This window comes from Papilio machaon, chromosome 2, assembly GCF_912999745.1.
Source record: "Papilio machaon chromosome 2, ilPapMach1.1, whole genome shotgun sequence".
NCBI lineage: Eukaryota > Metazoa > Arthropoda > Insecta > Lepidoptera > Papilionidae > Papilio > Papilio machaon.
In genome coordinates, this window is record NC_059987.1 from 3,660,718 (window position 1) to 3,680,397 (window position 19,680).

The 19,680-nt window shown below is 33.3% G+C and overlaps 1 protein-coding gene across 2 annotated transcripts in view; it reads right to left on the reverse strand.

Moving 5' to 3' along the window:
- The window catches only part of LOC106717640 (adenylyl cyclase-associated protein 2), a 29,763-nt gene extending 12,936 nt beyond the window's left edge, over positions 1-16,827 (reverse strand). The window contains exons 1-3 of one of the 2 annotated variants that reach the window (XM_014511538.2): positions 15,976-16,827; positions 2,793-3,046; positions 21-106 (exon numbers count right to left, since the gene is read on the reverse strand). In XM_014511538.2, coding sequence (XP_014367024.2) covers positions 21-106; positions 2,793-3,046; positions 15,976-16,756 — 1,121 coding nt within the window. In that variant the 5' untranslated portion in view covers positions 16,757-16,827. Of the gene's footprint in view, positions 1-20; positions 107-2,792; positions 3,047-3,934; positions 4,149-15,975 lie in introns of those variants that run through there. The other variant, XM_014511539.2, reaches the window with a different exon arrangement.
- Positions 16,828-19,680: the final 2,853 nt, after the last annotated feature.

The following is a 19,680-nucleotide window of genomic DNA, read 5'->3' on the forward strand; positions in this document are numbered from 1 at the left end:
GGCACTTATGCGACACTTACTGGAAAGCCTCGTTGACGAGGTTGGCGTGAGTGGCCACATCGCCGCCGATCTGCTGAGACAGCTCCAAGTACGTCCGCAAAGGGCCCTGGCAACAAAATAAAGATATTCAACGCTTAAAACCCACTTACAAATTCCCTTAAAAAGCAAAAATTATGATAGCTTTTAAAAAATAACATTAACGATTATATTAATATCAATATTATATTATCTATACAATAAAAAAAAATAGTGGACCAATTAAAAGACGATTATGTTTGAAAAGTTTGATTGTTTCGATTCCTAATAAGAATTACATGACACAGGTTTAAAATAAATTTTCATGATCGTACCGTTATCTTTTTGCTCTATCGTGTCCTATATCACTAAATGTAACAACAAGTACCTTTGATTTATTTGTAAGTATACTATTAATCTAATTTTATTGGACGACTTGTGACGAGAGTTCGGCATTGTAAATGAATTACGTTCCAGTTACGAGTTTGTTTTCGGTACAATCGAATGATCCGATCGCAACGAATAACCTTTTTATATGAGATGTAAGAATTATGTTTATTACCACTTCGAAAGTAGTATCCATATAAATAAAACGTTAATTTATTTCTTAATACTTTTAATGATACGTTGGTTATCTGAGGTCAAGGTTCTTAGCAAATAAACAATTGAAACAAACAATTCTTTCAATTACATGCATAATTACATAAGACAACACTACACTCTCGTACTAAACTGATAATCTTTAATTATCTCATCGCATACCTAATATACCAATGTAAACTTATAAAAACAATTAGAACGCATATGAATTAAACCATGGTAGTTAATTTTGTTAATCTGAATGTGATATGTGAAATGGTTTCATATAATTTTATTCACCATTAAAAAAATAATAAAGAAAAAACCGGACTGAAAAATTCCTGCACAATACATTATTATCCTTCCCAGGTTTACATTAAAAAGGTTATATTATTCATACGTCCTTACTTAAAAGGTCAAAGGGACAAAAGGTTTATCTGTTTCAAGATAAATAAAGCCATTTTAAGACATTTCATGCTTATTGTAAAAGAAACCTCTTTTGATATTACAATAAAGAAATTACAAATTTTACTTCCATCCAAACTAAGACCAGTCTTCACGTCACGATATATTTCCTTCACTCTATTCATTGAAATCTTTAATTTTCTATACAAATAATAATATTTTATTAGTTAGTGATTAAAACAAATTCTACCATCTAAATTTTTATTTCGAATTCAAGATGCCTAAAGAAAAATATTTGCTACTTATCACATTAATAAATATATTATTTGGCACGCTCTAGCGGTGGAGATGTGCCCTTTGTATGTCATTTATCATACAACATTAAGGCAGTATAACCGCCCACAAAAAGATATACTATATTATCAGAGCCCATTCATTTTAATAATGACACATTTTTGTATGAAATGTTAGTCACAGAAAATTAAAGTCCTAATAACTGTGTGAAACATTATCAAGCTCAATTTAAACTGTCGATTAAGTATTTATTCATCTATTCTAGCTTGTATTCCTAAATAGAAATGATTTGCCTCTGTAAATCGAAACATTTAATTCAGACGTTAAAGTTCCATTAATTCATCCGCTGAATTAATAAAAGTAATTAAATCTTAATACAACATACACAACTATGATGAATATAGTAATACGTTTTAATTGAGACCGTGTGTACTTTAATAACCACACGAATCAACAGTGTTTAACTATATTAACCTACACAAACTTAATCTACAGACTGTAAACCTTGCTTATCCCACTCTATTAAGCATAACTACGAGTATTTAAAATAGTTTTGAATTAAGCTAACAGAAGTTCTTTGGGTCTTGGATTTATTTTATATAATCTAAAAACCATTTTCCATGAAAGTACATTTTTATATTAGACCTCTAAGTATTTTTCACAAAATAGGTCAAATACGAGGTACGAAAATAACTAGAAAAGAATAAATAATAGCACCCTTATTGCTTTAATAAATCGAAATGTAAAACTTATACGTCGAGAAGCCGTTGAAATTTCAGTACAAAATGATGCTTAATTTTGCCTTTACCATCGTATCTTTTTAAGGGAGGTAATGAAGAAAGTTGGGCGCAACAACTTTTGATTAGACAAGCAAACAGATAAGGTAAATATTGTTCTTGCCTCGGTAATTAATTTAAGTAAATTTCGATTTTGCGTATTAAACTCGGAACTCGTCTCGTTAACCTTCTTTAACAAAAATTAAAAGTAAACTTGTGAATTTGGAACGGAAAAAAAATTAACGAAACATACAAAGTAAGTGTACTGCAAAACGTTATAATGTGAATTTCTGCGTTGAAATGGCCGTAACAAAAAAGAAACAGGCTTCAATAATTTTGAGACTAAATGAAAAAAAACTTAGATATATAAAATACCAAAACAGAAACATCTTAATAGCTGTTTTCATTTTTTTGCATTTATATTGTTATTTTATTAAAAACCTTCAATAGCTTCTAACAAGTTTTCAGCTTTAGAAAATATTTAATAAAATTATTTTTATAAATAAAGCCGGAACGAGTTCTCATTACAAATTTTATTTCTTTCTTCCCACGTAATAAATTCACTTAATGAGAATACGAGAGGAAGCTAGCGGCAGCATATTGCTAGACCTAACGTTAACAAATTGTACAACGAAGAATATCTTAGAAATTCATTAAAATTTCCGGCCACATACATTTGCAGCTGTTGCCTTACCCACTACGTTATTTTTTTTAAATTCTTACCTGCATCAAATCCTGATACCCGTTGACACTCATGCTGTCTACTGCTGGTGTCTCTAACGCTTCTAATGGCGGCGTTGGTGCTATTGACTGGGGATCTGGCGACTGAAGTGCAGGCGACTGAGGTGGTGTGAGTGGGCGAGCGCTTAGCACAGGGAGTCGCTCGAGCCGTGCAGTCACACGCTCTAAACGCTCAATAAGAGCCTCAAAGTCAGCCGCTGGGTTGCTGCCTCCAACTAATTGCTCGCCTTCACTGCCTAAAACAAAAATATATAGAGCATTTATAAAATAGTATATAACTGTATTAAAACAGACAGGTTCAAAATATTTACCACTGTAGCAAGTAAATTGCACGTAGTACGGTTCTGGTGTATTTTCGCTAATTTGTTTTATGGTTGCAAGTATTTTTAATTATGCTCGAATATAGAGCCACGAAGTCTTGTAACCGGTAACCTATCAGAGTGAATACTTTTATACGGTACATTTTCTTTAACTATCATTCATATTTCATTGATTTAAACGCACAAACAAAAGCGTACCATTCTCAATACCAATGCATTAATATTTAATATCATCGGTACGATTCATTAATAAACTAAGTGCAGATAATTAATACAAAAAACAGCTCATTCTCTACACGTATTGGATCGCTGTAAATATTTCATCTTCGGAATTTAACACGTGAATTATTTTTGATGCTTGAGAAAACACGCGTTATTCTTGTGAAACGCGATCTTTACAATAAAAAGAGTAAATTTCTGCCACCGTAAATATATATTTTAATGTAACTTAGAGATACATGCATAGCTTCTAAGAAATCTTACTAATATTATAAATGCGAAAGTTTAGAACATAGACTAGAAAATAGGCTACTAAAAATCGGTCAAGTCCCGTAAAACTCCTACCACCATGAATTGCTATTTAGCATAAGAAATAAGTTGAAAAAAAAAAAGAACGGATCAAGAATCTGTAATTTAATAAATCAGTCAAAAAAAAATAAAGAGGCACAGAATATCTTCCGATCTGGACTTATAATGTTATACATTTCATTTTATGACTTGTTTTGAACACACATTTTCTTCTTTCGCAATTAATCATTTTGAATTTCTCACATATTTTTAAATGTGTACAAATACGCATCTTACCATTTGCCCTTTCTGATATTTCTGTATCAGTTGCAGTTTCCTCAGTGCACACGTCCTCAATAGTTGTTCGTGCTTCAAACATCTTTATAATTTTCCTCATATTTGGTATATGATCATTATCGGCCATTACTTAAAAGGCACTATAATTTATTTTCAGCGTAAACGCACACGATCACGACAGAACACACTCTGGCAAATGTTAAAGATGTATTAAACAATCCTGCTGATAGACGTGCGCTATCATCAGAGATATGAATACGATAAACTGACTAAACCGAATAATACAATGATAAACTGTATACATTACGTGCACCTATTCATTGCGACTTCTCAAAAATAACAATTACATCATATCTCCGTAACGTGACAAAATTTCTTATTACAATACCATATTATTACGGTTAGACAACGTCGTAGCATAGCGACTAGTATTAGGTAATTCAGATCAGAGAGCCTAGTATGAAAATAGGCAAGAAAGTATTCATAACAACTGACATCTGTATAAAGCCCAACGTTTTCATGAATGCTTAGAATAGCTGTAGGTATACTAATACCAAAACGTGAACTAATCCCAAAACGGATTTTAGTAAAAGTCCTGTTAGAGTCGTAAAAGGAAACAATTTGTTCAAATTAATAGTAAGAAGTGAAACCCGCGCGTAAAATAGAATTAGTGTTAGATCTCCGTAGAAGGCTTGCGAACATCTACGTAATAAAAATGAACAGTAATAGTATGTCTGACAGCCTTAATATAATTAAACTTTTGTCATTGCAACTCCAAAGATTAAGAGATAAAACGGTGTTAAAGTCTTTTGTACTCAAAAAATAAATACGTACCAATTTAATGCCCTAAATGTTTTAATCTGATTTAATCAAGCCAAATCTTATCTGGGAAACTAGAAGAAATAACGTATAAAATAAGATTTAAAAAAATAGATAAGAATAGAAACGAATTTGAATACTGGCGGAATGATAACCAGTTAGTTACTTAGGCACAATCACTGCATATTTCAATAACACTACCTCTTAAAAAAATCGAATAACTACAAAAAAATAGATAACTTGAACAAAATTTAAACTGAAATAAAATGTTAACGGTGCAGCAAGTAAGACACGAAACGAACTGAAAATGTAACAACTAATTTAAAGAAGCGGAGTAAAGTTACCGCGCCTTTCCGGCACAATTATCAACAGTCGAGTCAATGACTCATTAACGATAAAATTAAATGCTCTATAGCTCTACATACGTGTACAATACTAATTGTTATAAAAAATACCAGTACAGTTCTGGTAACATTATAATATAATAAAAAACCGTTTGGTTACGTGGATTAAAATAAATAATAATTTGTAAAAATTTAGACGGTTGTTTCTGCTCAGATTGCTACTACTTCAATCTAACTTATAATATCAATGCGAATGTTTAGATGGATGGATGGATAGATGTATGGATGGATGTTTGTTTGAAGATATCTCCGGAGCGGCTCAACGGATTTTGATGAAATTAGGCACTGATGTGGAACATTGTGTGGAAGAACACATAGGTTACTTATTATGTTTTTTTTTATTTCGCGCAGGCGGAGTCTCAGGCGACAGCTAGTAATATATATTCGCAATTATACTACAAGTATATGTACGTATTATGCAATAATAATTTAATTAGATGAACTGAGTCTTCTTTATAATTCTTATCTTATGCCACACTTTAAAATAACACATTTGTAGGAAACATTTGGTTTTATGATGCCTTCAACTGTCAAGCTCAACAGTAACGTCTGACGAAAATTTCAATGCAAACAACACAAAGCCATTTGAACGTTGAAAAGGATAAGCCGTTATTTCATGTTTTGACACAAACTGAAATATGTTAAAAGTATAAACACCGGTATTGTTAGTTTGTCTACTCGACAGCAGTTGCAGAATTTATTTCATATCACGTTTTATCTGTTCATTGTATTTTAGATGTTCAAAAATAAATTAATTTCATCGTAATTGAAGTTACTAAAGCGTGTTTATGAAACCCCTGTCGGTGTTATGTATTCCAAACCGGGAAAGTTTTAAAGTGGATTAGCTAACTGAGCGGTGGAGAAGCTTATCTACAATATACAGAAGGGTAGGTAGAAGATTATCGCTTGCTATTTTACAAGGAATACTTATCTTTACATATTAATAAAATTGGAGTGTTTGTATGCTTCACGTGAAATCGAGCTGATAACAAAAAACCGAAAAAATCTTATCAGTCTGTCTATATATCTGTCTGCAATGACTCGTTGGTTCTGCGTAACCTAGGAGCTGCTGGACCAATTTTGACGGGACTGTAACGGTAAGATAGCTTGATGCACTCAGGCATAATTCTTTTTTATTCTACGCTGGCAAAGTCGTGTGCGACCGCAAGTTTATAAATTTAATATTATCATTCTATTTTATAGTTTTCTGAATACCACTAAATAAAAATAAACTTTGAACGTAATTGATTTTAGTTTTATTACTTTGGCACACACACTTATCTGTTATCGAGAATACGTGTGGGTGTTTTGTGAACAGTAGTAACGAGTGCTAATTTTCTCTAGCGCAAGACATTATAATCTGAATTGGTCACTTCCTGTACAATCATATGGCAACACAACGTCCTGTAAGTTAATATAACAATATATTTTACAACTGAATTAAAAAAGGCTGTTTTATAACAGAAAACTTTTACATTACACTTGAACTCATAAATTGAAATCATAGCCAATTTTTTCACACAATTCTTTATTTTCTATACAAACGTAGATGTATGTATTAAATTACTAGCAAATAGCACAAGTAAATATCAAATAACAAATGACTCATAAAACACCTGAAAAGTAGTTCATTACATTTAGCTCATTGACTCCGATGGCTTGGCCACCTTATGAGATTGGGGAAAGACCGGAAAGCCAAAGCAACGTATCTCGGGACCCCGAATGTCCGCCGACCTACCGGCCGGCCCAGATACCGCTGGCGAGACGCCGTAGAGCTAGACTTGCTGGAGCTAGAAGCGATGGACTGGCAGGAGAAGGCACAGAACAGGCTACTCTGGCGATCTCTTGTGTCGGAGGCCAAGACCCACTTTGGGTCGCGGCGCCAGCGGAGTAAGTATGTAATACATAAGTCGTAATAAATTATAAGTAGATACTGATGACATAAATTACGCGCGTTGATATATAATTACAACATAACGGTAAATACAATTTACGAGATATGAAAGACGGCACCGAGAATATACCGCAAGCAATTCGAGCTAAGTTTACTGTAAACCTGCCCGCCTGCGGTTAATTACTCTGAAAATTCGAATGCCTACCGTGGAAATCAAGCCAAGGTTTTCGGCATTGCTTTTTATAAATTTAATGTCTACTACAGTTTATCTATATCAATTCTCATCAAATACAATTTGTTGCAGACGTTTTTTTTGACAATAACGAATTATATTTGTGGAATTCCGTCCTAAAGTTAAAATTTTAGAAACATACTAGCTGTCGCCCGTGACTCCGTCCGCGCGCAGTTAAAAAATGGGGGGGGGGTTATGAAAAATAGATGTTGGCCGATTCTCAGACCTACTGAATATGCTCACAAAATTTCATGAGAATCGGTCAAGCCGTTTCGGAGGAGTACGGGAACGAAAACTGTGACACGAGAATTTTATATATTAGATTAACCGTAACCAAAAATTGTGATGCAACAACTAAATGAATTTATTAGTAAAAATCGCAATTCTACGCAAATAGAAAGCTGGCCTTGTCCACTCTTTACTGTATAAAAGCTTTCAAGGAAATAATCGATCGACTGACCGCATAAAAGTTAAAATTGTTAGCTTTTTAACTTACCTTGACAATACAAAGCGTGAAGCTTGTCTTAGAAAATCTGTAATAGCAATTGTAGGCATAGCAAGAGAAATGGAAGACTTTATTGGAATAAAGTATTGTTGAAGGAAGCGAGCATCAAGAACTCATTCTTATAAGGAAATTGACTCACGACGGAAAATGCACCACTATGTAATTTTTCAACTAGCTAAAATAATCAAGTCTCAATGAACTTCGTTACCGTACATCGAGGAAAAATGGTAACAATTTCACAATCTCTCATACTCATAAAATTAAATGTATATTAAGGCAATAACATAAGTAGCAGTGACAAAACCTTCATATCCAACTTTTCCGCAAAAATATTACACTACATTCCATTTTCAATTTATTCCAATGTTGGAGTGCACTCGCACCAGTCCTTGACATAGAACCTTTCTCCGATCTTATACCGCATGAATTACCGGGTCAGAGACAAGTGGAAATTGTAGATATCTCTTGGAAGATAGTCTAATACTCCATATGTATATTTTGCGGGAATACAATCAGTTAAATATATGGCAAATGACATCTGTTACCACGTTTATAATATGTATGGACCAATAATGATTCTTTCAGTTATTACGAAAGATATTTATCGAACTATTCCAGAGTTACGACACATTTATTAGACGAAAATAATACTTTTATCACATAGCTATGTAACGTTCCCACAAAAATTTAAGCAAAATTAAATGAAGGAATTTTTAATTATTTGAAGAATCGAAACCAATTTCATTAAGCCTATCTTAATTAAATTGATAATAGCGTCTTAAGACATTTTCCAAATAATGTTTATGATAACATTTAATTTAGAAATACTTAGAAACCGTAAAAAGGAATTTCTATTGACATGTTTGTATAGAGTCCTAACACATAGATATTAAGTATTTCTTAAAATAATTTTAGTATTAACTAATTTAAAAAATCTTACTAATATTATAAATGCGAATGTTTAGATGGCTGGATGGATGGATGTTTTTGAGAAGGTATCTCCAGAACGGCTGCATGGATCTCGCTGAAATTTGGCATAGATGTAGAACTTAGTCTGGAAGAATACATAGGCTACTAAGCTTTTTTTAATTCCGTTCGGACTGAGACGCGGGCGACAAATAGTTTAAAATAATTTAGTTACATCATATTCAATGTTAATAGAAATGATAATGTCATTGAAATTTTTTGTCGGTACCGAAATCATATACATACTCTGATACGTGATATGAAACCATCTGTTATTCCATACTTTATAGTTTCTTTTACAATGTCTATGATTAACCGTCTAATAGCGTTGACTAGCAATATTAGTCACGCTTGACCTGTTTAACTCTCCACTCATATTAATATCAAAAGACCAGGTGATCGACCGTTTAAAAAAAACTTACATTTATACGAGACAATGTAATTACCGTACTCGAAAATATTTAAAAGTTTCACATTCTCTTATAATAGACACCTAAGAGCACCTTTATGAAGGCGAATAGAACCTAACATAAGTAGACCTTTCAACTCGCTCCACTTTTCATACCCTTCAGCTAAACGAGAAACTAGTACATTTTTAACGACCCTTTTCCAAGTTTGTTGCGGAGAACAAGACTTTATTACACACCGCAAAGGTAAGATAAATTTAACAATCCTCACTAATAAATATAAACTGTTACATAGTTTTATATTCTTCCAAAGTAAAATAATATCGCTTTATGGTTATTATTTTTGTCTTATCTTATTCAACGTGGAATAAGACAATCCAACAACAAAATAACTAAGAGATAAAAGACATGATGAGACAGCTAAATATTTCGCTATTGCTTGGTGAAATATCAGCGAAATTTTGAATATGATACATTTTGATGTAAATATTAGTGCAAAATAAAACTAAATATTATCCGTATTTATACTTTTCATAGTTCTTCAAAAGTATTACTTTGGCTTTAAAACTAATGCCCACATGTTTTTCGTAGTTTACGAAAGTATCAAGTACCCCGTAGGTAACCTTTGTGGACGTATATAAACTAAAAAGTGATATTTCATGTCGTGTCTATAAAGCTACCTTAGAGTTATAAAACTATGTGTACTTTAAAATATTGCTCTCCAGCTCTGTGTTTTATGTATGTTATTTAAGAAATGGGAATTCTGCCAGCCAGGTCGGGGCGACACAATTCACTAACAAAATTCGAACCATCGTTATATTTATCAAGGGAAGTACTGGCGTTCCATTTTGATATTGAAAATGAAATATTCATTACGTGATCCGCAAAATTTACTAAGCAAATTTCACCGGTGAGAGTCTGCAAATATTATAAGTACTACCGCAGTTTCATACTTGATTCGTGTGTATTGTGAAACTCCATCTAGCAGCTCTCGTATTTCTCGAAATCTATTGTAGTTTGTGCAGCAATGATCAACTTATTTAAATCAGAATTAAAGTTTCGTCCTTCGTGTAGCCCTTTACACATAATAGGAGGATCAATTTTCATGGAGATTATTCAATTTTACATGTCAAATTCTACGTGTCGGTCTTACGCACCAGAAAAAGAATCTTTTTCAAAACCAAATATGTATGTAGTTATATTTTTGAAAAATAACACAGCTCAAAATCAGAATGTTACCTGAGTATTACTACCATAACAACTTTAATTAATTAAGAAACGGCTTAACTCACGTGAGTTAAGCCGTTTCTTAATTAATTAATTATGATGTCTCACGAAAGTTTAAACAACATAACAACTTTACTCAATATCGTAGATAGAAATTCAGTGGTAACCAACATTGGATATACAGTACACGTTTTTCTACTCGACTAACTTGTAATTTTACAAGTACACTGCGCTTCAAACCGGAACGCTTTGATGCTCGCATACGACACTACTTGGCTATAGAAATAGTCATCATTTACAAACAAGCCTATCGGCATTTGCTCGGCTTATCAGGTCGACCTATATGGAAAATAATTACAGTCGGTAAGATGGATAAATTTACACATCTTGAAATACAAATGAATAACCAATAAAGTTTAGTATAGCGATTTTTAAAACTAAACTTTTATGGCAATAAAGGTTTCATGAAGAAAATATCAAAAGAAAGGTTAGGAGAAAGTAAATAATTACTATCAGGATATTTTATCTAAAACCTCTGAGATATAATAGTGTAGAATAACAACTAATCACAAATAAAAATCTTGCATGAAATAGACACCACAATTGTTTTCACAAGGAACATTCGCAACTGTACCATTACAATGATCATCATTACTTGTATCATTGTATAAATGCTCACAAAACATGTGCTAAGATTGTACTTACTTTTTATAACGAAAGGTTAACGTACAAACGAGGATACCACATGTGTGTATCTCTCAACAAAAAATATCAGACGATGTCTGAAACAGCGTTTGTTTTATTTAACCGGCCTTTAAATCCGCTCGACGAATCGGTTACGATTACTGTATTGGATTTCCCGTTGCTACCGAAATGATATACAATAATTTATACCACTACACAAATGTGTATCATTCACCTCAAATATTAAGACCCATGTTTAATCGGTACATTTATTAAACCTGCGCTAGAAAAAATATACTTCTTACGTAAAATTATAATGCCTACCAAAAAAATTGTCACAATTAATTTTTGTATGGGTTGTTTCCCGCCAAAAACTCACTCTAAATAATAAGTACTTATTTTATTATCAATGGAATAAGTTTGCAGTGAGTTCTCTGTAATTTATTGCCACTCACGTAAAGAAGTATAAGAATTATTTTCCACTTTTTGTTTATAATGGCACCGTTGATATTCATGCGAATAAAGTTATTTTTACGTGAGTTTGACTTTAACGTGGCTTGTTTTATGTTTTAATAATACTTAATGAGCTCAAGTTACAACAGTCGAGACGTAAAACTGTTTTAATATCATTATGTTTGAGCGACTTTTAACAAAAGCAATAATAACAAAACTTTAACGTTATTTGTCTTAAGAACACATTTCTGCTTAGAAAATTTTATACGTAAACACACTAATTGAATAGGTATTTAAGAAGTAAACAAGTAAATTAAATTTTAATGCTATAACATTAGAATACAATAACGATAATATACCGTCATCGTCCTCGTATACTTGATGAACAAACAATTGCTTACCAAAAATTATAAACACGTATACACAGAACGGAATATTTCCTCGTACATCCTATTGTTATATAATAGACAATGGCTTAGAATCTCAGTCATCACGAAAAATAGACAGGATTTGAATCCATTGGAAAAAACCTATTGTGTTTATGTATTGACAAAGGTCCTGATCAGAGCTGGGCATTAACTCGTTAATCCGTTAATCGTTAATTAACGAAGTTAACATTTTGCTTAACGGATTAACTTTTAAGTTAACTTCAAAAAGTGTTAACGCTTTTGTTAACTTCCGTTAAATTCAACTTCCGTTAAAAAAAGTCCGTTAATCGTTAAATTAGAAACTTGGAGACGTGCTGTCATTTTGTTTAAATTACGCGCCACGCCACGCTGGTAAGTTCAACTATGTTGGGCGACTGTCGGCGACTCGAATGGTGAACGAACGAGGTGATAATTGATATATGCGAAGTTCGCATGCAAGTGTGATGCATCAGAGCGTTCGGGAAAGACGTGACCAACAGAAAAAGAAGGTTCGAAGTAGTATATTTCATTACGAGTATATAAAAGCACGAGTATGTAATAGCCCACATTCCGAACACTCTTCGTCCCTGCAATACGCTACTCTCTGAGCAACTGTATTAAAACACTTTTTACTCGTGCTTTTTTTTAGCTTTTCCAAACTCGTGCGGTCTCTTTCCCAACTGTCAAAATAATGTCTATTAAAAAGAAAAAAACAACCGCGAAGATTTTACAAAAAAAAAATCATTGAAGTTTCTATGATTCATGCAAATATTTCTAAAAAGAAGTTCGTTACAATATCAGATTTAATGATTTGATTCAATGAATTAGTTAAGGTTTCATTTTATTTCGTCTCCTTAAATTTCATTTTCATTTCATATCAATAAAAATAATCTACTGAAGACTTCGCCGTTAGGGCATAGTTCCCTTTGCCTACCCAGAATGGGTGAAGAAAACAAAAAAATCTCTGTTTGTATTCTTTTACAGTTGGCGCCATTTTTCAAACATTTTAGTTAGTTGAGTTTATTGTGTTTTTATTATTCTATTATATTGCTTCATTTTTTCGCAACTGTATTTAAATAGTTGTCTAGTACACGTGCGGAACTGTCATTACAACTTGTTCCAACTGTCAACCCTCACCTTCGGCTGCGCCGCGGCTCGGGTAGGCATTTGTCAGAACTCTTTGCAATGTCAGGCTTTCCGCACTCGTAATGAAATATACTATAGTGCATTCATACTTGTCTCTAATAATAATGTGTTATAGAATATATAGTCAAATTACTATTTTAAACAAGTGTCGCCACAATAACTGTGAAATTAGTATGTATAATTTTGGTATGGTTAACTGTTAACGATTAACTTTAACTTGCGTTAAATTTTCGAAAATTTAACGCATTAACGATTAACGAAGTTAATTTTTTAATTAACGAATTAACGATTAACGAAGTTAACTTTTCGATTAACTGTGCCCACCTGTGGTCCTGATTTAAAAACGACATTGATAAATGTTATTTACTGCGGCGCCCAAACACTGATATCTTATTTTCTCCTACTATCATAAATATTTATGAAAGCCATAATTCTAGTCTGGTTTTTTATTGCTTTTATTTTCTGTGATTTGAAGGTAATTTAACTACGTTAACAGTTAAATGTGCGATGCGTATTTATCATTTAACTTTTCGATCAGGCGCGGCCGAACATCATTGTTGCATCCGGCGTACGCTTCATTGTCCATACCATTACATCATGACTGTTATCGTATTTATAAATAAAAATTCACAAACCAATTACCAAAATTCAAAGGGATGAGATAATAACTAGATTTAGAACGTTAGAACGCCTCTATAAATAGTTGTGGAGCAACTTATGTATCGAAACGCTCCTATTTACGTCTCCGTATCTGGAATTAGCTCCAAGAACGGAAGGTCAGGATTTAAAATAGCATATTACACACTCGATCAAAGTCAACTTACCGGTTCGTAGAACAGGAAAGGAAAATACGAAATTGCACAGTAAACACAATGTTTGGACACTGCACGGTTACGCGCACTGACAAGAAGGATATATGCGTGCGGGCGTGCGCGTGCGCCGGCCAACACTACGGTACGCGGCGGTCGACTGGTGACTCCGTGATTCAGAGATCGGCCGTATCACCGGTCACCCGGTCTCTATACACCAAATGACGAAGGCCGAGCGGCCTGTGTGCTCGCCGCGCCCGACCCGCCACAAACATCGCAATGACTCATTGCATGACGTCGGCCTTAGCAACATTTGACAGTGCAGCTGTTATCAACGTCCTATGATATGACCGATCATAGCGCAGCGTTGGAACTAAAAGGACAAGCCTCGCCGCCATGGTAACAAGACTCAAAACATAAGCACCAAATGAATATTCTAGAGTGAAAGTCCTCTATTGGTGCAGAAATTACATTTACAAAATTTTGAATAGGAATGGATGACGGTGTAAGTGATAAGAGTAAAAAGTATTGACTAAGCAATTTATTTCAACGAGACTCATGAAAGCCATAAGCCTAGATCCGTTCGTAGGCTTAGTTCACAATTTTATATTCCCGTCTCATTAAAACACCCAATGGCTGATCTATAAACTATATACGAATAATTAATATACAATATGTAAAAAACCAGAAGTTACGAATAAACGACTATCGTTAAATCTTTGACATACATTTGTATTTTAAATTTCTCTCCATCTTTACCCTTTTAATCTTTCTCGAAAATTCCACTAGGTCACGGACTTAGCGACTCTCACAAAGTAATTTTCAATGTAGTACGTTGCCATGCAATATTGAACGACTTACTTGTGAATAAAATCCTGGTAATAAATTTTATGGAAATATGACGCTGCTAAACTATAGCTGAGCTGAGCTCTAGACCGAGCTCTTTTCGAAGTTAAGCTTTTGACATTAATTTTAATTACAAACTTAACATCGTTATAAATTTTAAAACATAACAATTGAAATCTTACTCTCCAGTTTCTATTAGTCGCAATATTGCACTACAGTGGAATAGTGAAATCAAATCCGAAATAAGTCTTTTTCTAACATACCATTGAAACGTGTACGGAAATAAAAATTTCAATACGAAGTAACGTTTTCAAAGCGAAGACTTCCGCTACTCCCTATGGTGATGACCTTAGCGCCATAGCCTAAAGGGTCCCACACATTAACAGTCCACCGGCCGAGATTAGTCTGTCAGTTAATCGCAATAGACCACACAATCACAGTTTTCTCACAGGTTTTTTTAGGGCAAGGGCACCAATACAGGCTGTATAGGGCCAGCGGCCACACAATATTGGTTGGTTTAGGTCGTCAGTTCAAAACCTGTGAGAAAATTGTGAGTGTGTTGTCTATTGCGATTAACTGACAGAATAATATCGGCCGGCGGACTGTTAACGTGTGGAATCCTTAAGTATCGTAGCCATTTATTATAACACCTTATAGCCTAAAAACCTTCCCTTTATAATTAGGCTGATAAGTCCAAGATTTGTCCAATATTTTAAAAACGGTTGTTCATAAAATTAGTAAATTCAAACAAAAACTCTCCCGTTTTACTATATTGGTATAGTTTGTTTTAATTATTGGTAAACAAATAATTTTATTACAAATGACAAAAACCCTAGGCAGTTAACAATTTATAGCGAAATATAAAAAATGTACTTTAGACTAAACAACTTTAGCTTTTATTGATTACAAATAAAACAGACATTCGAATGCAAAACAGGGGTCGAAAGTAGAGAGGGGTCAAATAAAATGAGCGGTGCGCGTACTTACTTGGGCATCATCCAAGCGCATTGATTTTCCTTTGCCCGAAATATTTGGCAGAATTATTCATTTGGCTTAGTTTATACTTTAGAAAAGTTATGTATTCTATTTAAATAGACGTAAAATGTTTATTTCGAGACACATTTCTAAACGTTGTTTTTGTTACAAGTTTAGACAAAAGATACTTATTAAATCATTAATAATAAAGAACGTTTTAAAATTGCATAATTTAAAGTATACTTTAATCATTTTGTCGAAACTCACCATCTGCAACAACTGGTCCGAGAGGATCAAACCTTACTCTGTGCTCTACGGCCGCCCGGGCAGCGCAAACCAGGTCAGAAAAGAACCGGTGACGCCTTAGAGCTAACTCGTCGCGACCGACGGGTGTAGCGGGTGGCTCTCGTGGCCCCTCCTGCTCACCACCACATTCAGGATTCTTCTCGAACACCTCGTCATCATCCGAACAAACTTCGTGCACATTCATGGTGCGCTGTTCACTGATATCGTTACTGCTAGTTGTAGATTTTAAAATGCCTGTAGATTTACGTCTACCTGCGGGACGCACGTCTACATTTGTTCGAGCCAGCTCTTTCTCAAGATTGGCCAGCTCTTCAAGTGTAGCAACATTACGACTGCAGTCCACGGAGAATCTCTTAAAATCCATTCGGGACTTTTTGTAGTCAACGGAGTACCTCTTTTTAACCATTTCCCGTTTAGGTACCATTTGATCTACATCGTCAACTTCAGTGTCATAGTTAACCGATCCCTCGGAAACCTTTTCTTCATTACTAGAAATTGTTGTCGGTGAAACTGTTATGACAACCTCCGTACCCTTTGCATCTTCCTTCAATTCTATATCAATGTTCTTAAAGCTTTCGCTGTGTGTATTGTTTTCATCAGTTTCAATTGCTTTGCCATTATCATTTTCATTTACTTTGTCCTTCTCTGGGACGATTGATTCGGAAAAGGAAGCCATGTCTTCTTGTTTCGATTTGCTCTTGCTCAGTTTCTTAGTCGGTCTAGCACAACAACTTTTAAACATAATTATTATAAAAGCGTAAAGTTATAAATCTCTTAGATCTCAAACATTGAACGATAGACTCTCAAAGTTGCAAACATGAAGGTTGAAAACCACATTAAAATATGTATTTATAGTCGTAATATATTTGTTATTAGACTTTATTTAATTGCTGTCTGAGGTACTCGAGTATTATAAATTGCTTTGTTACGATGTCGAGAGTTTTGATGTGACGACCCTTATACGTCGCGGCCGGCCGGGCGCGCGGCGGCGGGCGACTGGCGGCAATGGCGCAGGGCGGATGCGCCGCCCGCCCGTCCCACCTCCCGAGCCCCTCTAACATACAGGCTCATGCCTACCCAAAATCATTTGTCCTTTGCTAATACTGCAATTCCTTAACTCCGTACTCCAAGATTACAATGTAGGTTTCATTACACAAAGCGTTGAACATACATTAAACTATGATCTGATACGATACGATTCGATTCCTGGGTTATTTACATGTTTTCCCTGATGGATTTATTTTCCTGATTGACCATAGCCCGCCTTTTATTTTATGTACAATTATTGCAATAAATCTTTTTTACCATTAAACACCATAAATATTGGAACCGGTTGTATTTCTTTTGTAAAAAAGAGAACTTTATTATAGGTATTCATTCCAAAAGGACACAAAAGTGCGGCAAGGGTAATTGACTTCAGCACAATAGACAGTGGCTGTCATCTGCAACTAACGACCCTACTGCAAGCGTAATTCTTTTTTCTTACAAGATAAATGATTTCTCTTTTGTATTCCTGTCCTATATCTATACTTAAACCAAGGTCTATTATATACAATAATATAAAAGCTTCTTATACTAGATAGTAATAGTTGAAATTAAGTGAAGATTCATTATATTTAAATCTTTTTGTTTATATGCCACTGCAATGTAATTTTTTTTTAATAGTAAGTATTTTATTATTTGTTCCTTTACAGGTAGAATTCATATGAAATCTATTAAGAATCCAGTTGTACATATTACATTACTACAATGTTTTAAAAATGTGTAGTCTGCAATATTAATAAATAGCACATAATTTGAGTTTGTATTAGTGAAAGTCTTAAAATAAGGCCAGTTGGTGTTCCCACTGCTTGTTTGTCCCCTTTTCTTACAAAAATAAAGTTACTGATGAATCCAAAACAAATCATCAATCTTGGTCTTCATAATACATACTAACTGTCAACCGTGACTCCTCTGTGCGGATTAAAAAGAAACTTAATTAATAGCCTATGTATTCTTTCAGACTATATTCTACATTCATTCCAAATTTCATTGAGATCAGTGAGATGAATTAGTAGTCTATCAATAATGATCATTTTAATATTGTAAAGTTAGATCTATTGTAAAAAAAATATAGTTATTGCCGATGACAGTCATATTAGTTTTCCTCAAGTAGATCTATATATATGTTTGCGTTTCATTTCTTAGTGTGATTTTAATTATACATAAGACCCAACAAATTTTAGTAAATGATGTAAGAGGTAAAATGGTATATTCACATATTGATGTCCAGTATAGAATCTCAAATAGGAAACATGTGTCTGTATTGATTTCTTGTATACATATCAAATGATGATCAGTGACTCATGAGTCATTAAATAATGATACATACCTTTTATTCATTGTAAAGTAAATGGAATCGTAATATTTTTACTATTGGAATATTACGCTCAATTTACTTATATATCATTATATTCAAAATAATGAAAAGTTTAGTAATATTGACTGTTGGTTTGGTTTAATTTAGTAAAGTAATTAGTGATAATTGTTGTAATCATTTCAGAGTAGAGGTAAACCTTTGCTATAATGTTCAAGTAAAAATTCATTATCTCTGCTGTCTGTTAGTAAACAGTCGTTTTGTGTTATGAAATTTACATTTAAAGCAATTAAAATACATTTTATCTACAAACATTGTATAGAAATTAAGTATAAATATAGATGCAGTGTTAGAATAAAAATGCAAACTTACAATATGTCCAGAAATTAAACGATTCCGTAGACCCGTGGCCGGCACACTTATTTGTATAATTTAATACCTAAGTACGTAAAATTGATAAAAAATCAGTCTTGTTAGAGGTTAGTTACTTGTCACGATTTGAAAGTGCAGAATACAGATAGCAAAAGTTGTAGTTTAAGTGGCCACAGATAAAAAGAGTAGATTTTTGCTATACGTGCCGGCATTTCGTCATCTTTTACCTGGTATAAAGTCTCAAAAGGTATGCTGAAATATATATGTATATGTCAAATCAATCAATAGTTATAAATCGTACGTAAGAAAATTATTAGTTATTCTAGTTATATTTAATGTAATAGAACTAAACTAAGTTTTAATATTAAATCTGGCAACTCCGTATTGTACACCCGAACCTTTTTAAATTGATGTACAGTCGCCTTGGTTTGCGGTATTTAAACTTCACACAAACACCTCATAATTAACTAAAACTCCGCCCTTTCTTACAAATCAACAATTAGTTGCTATCCATTCTTATCAATTAAAAAACAACCTGTACTGTAAATTTGGTCATTTTGTGTAATATCGAATGCGTTTTAGTTAAAATATTTTCCCTTTTCGTTTCAAAGCGTACAAGACGTTCATACGATTATCGCTTCAGAGGTGTAATACTGTAGAAGCCCACGGTATCTACCTTATGTCATTATAGCACACATTACATTTTGGTTACAAAAATTAAGTAAAACAAATATTTAATATGATTTATATTTCTTTGATCATTAAAAACAATTTAGGGAATAAAGCATATCTAAATAAGTTTTATAATTAAAAATACCTTACAAAAATGTGCTTTGCTTTATTATGTAGAAAGTAAGTAAAAGTACAAAAATTATATTGCCATGTCAATACATTTGAAGAAAATTATTGTGACTGAAAAATACTTCTAAATAGACACA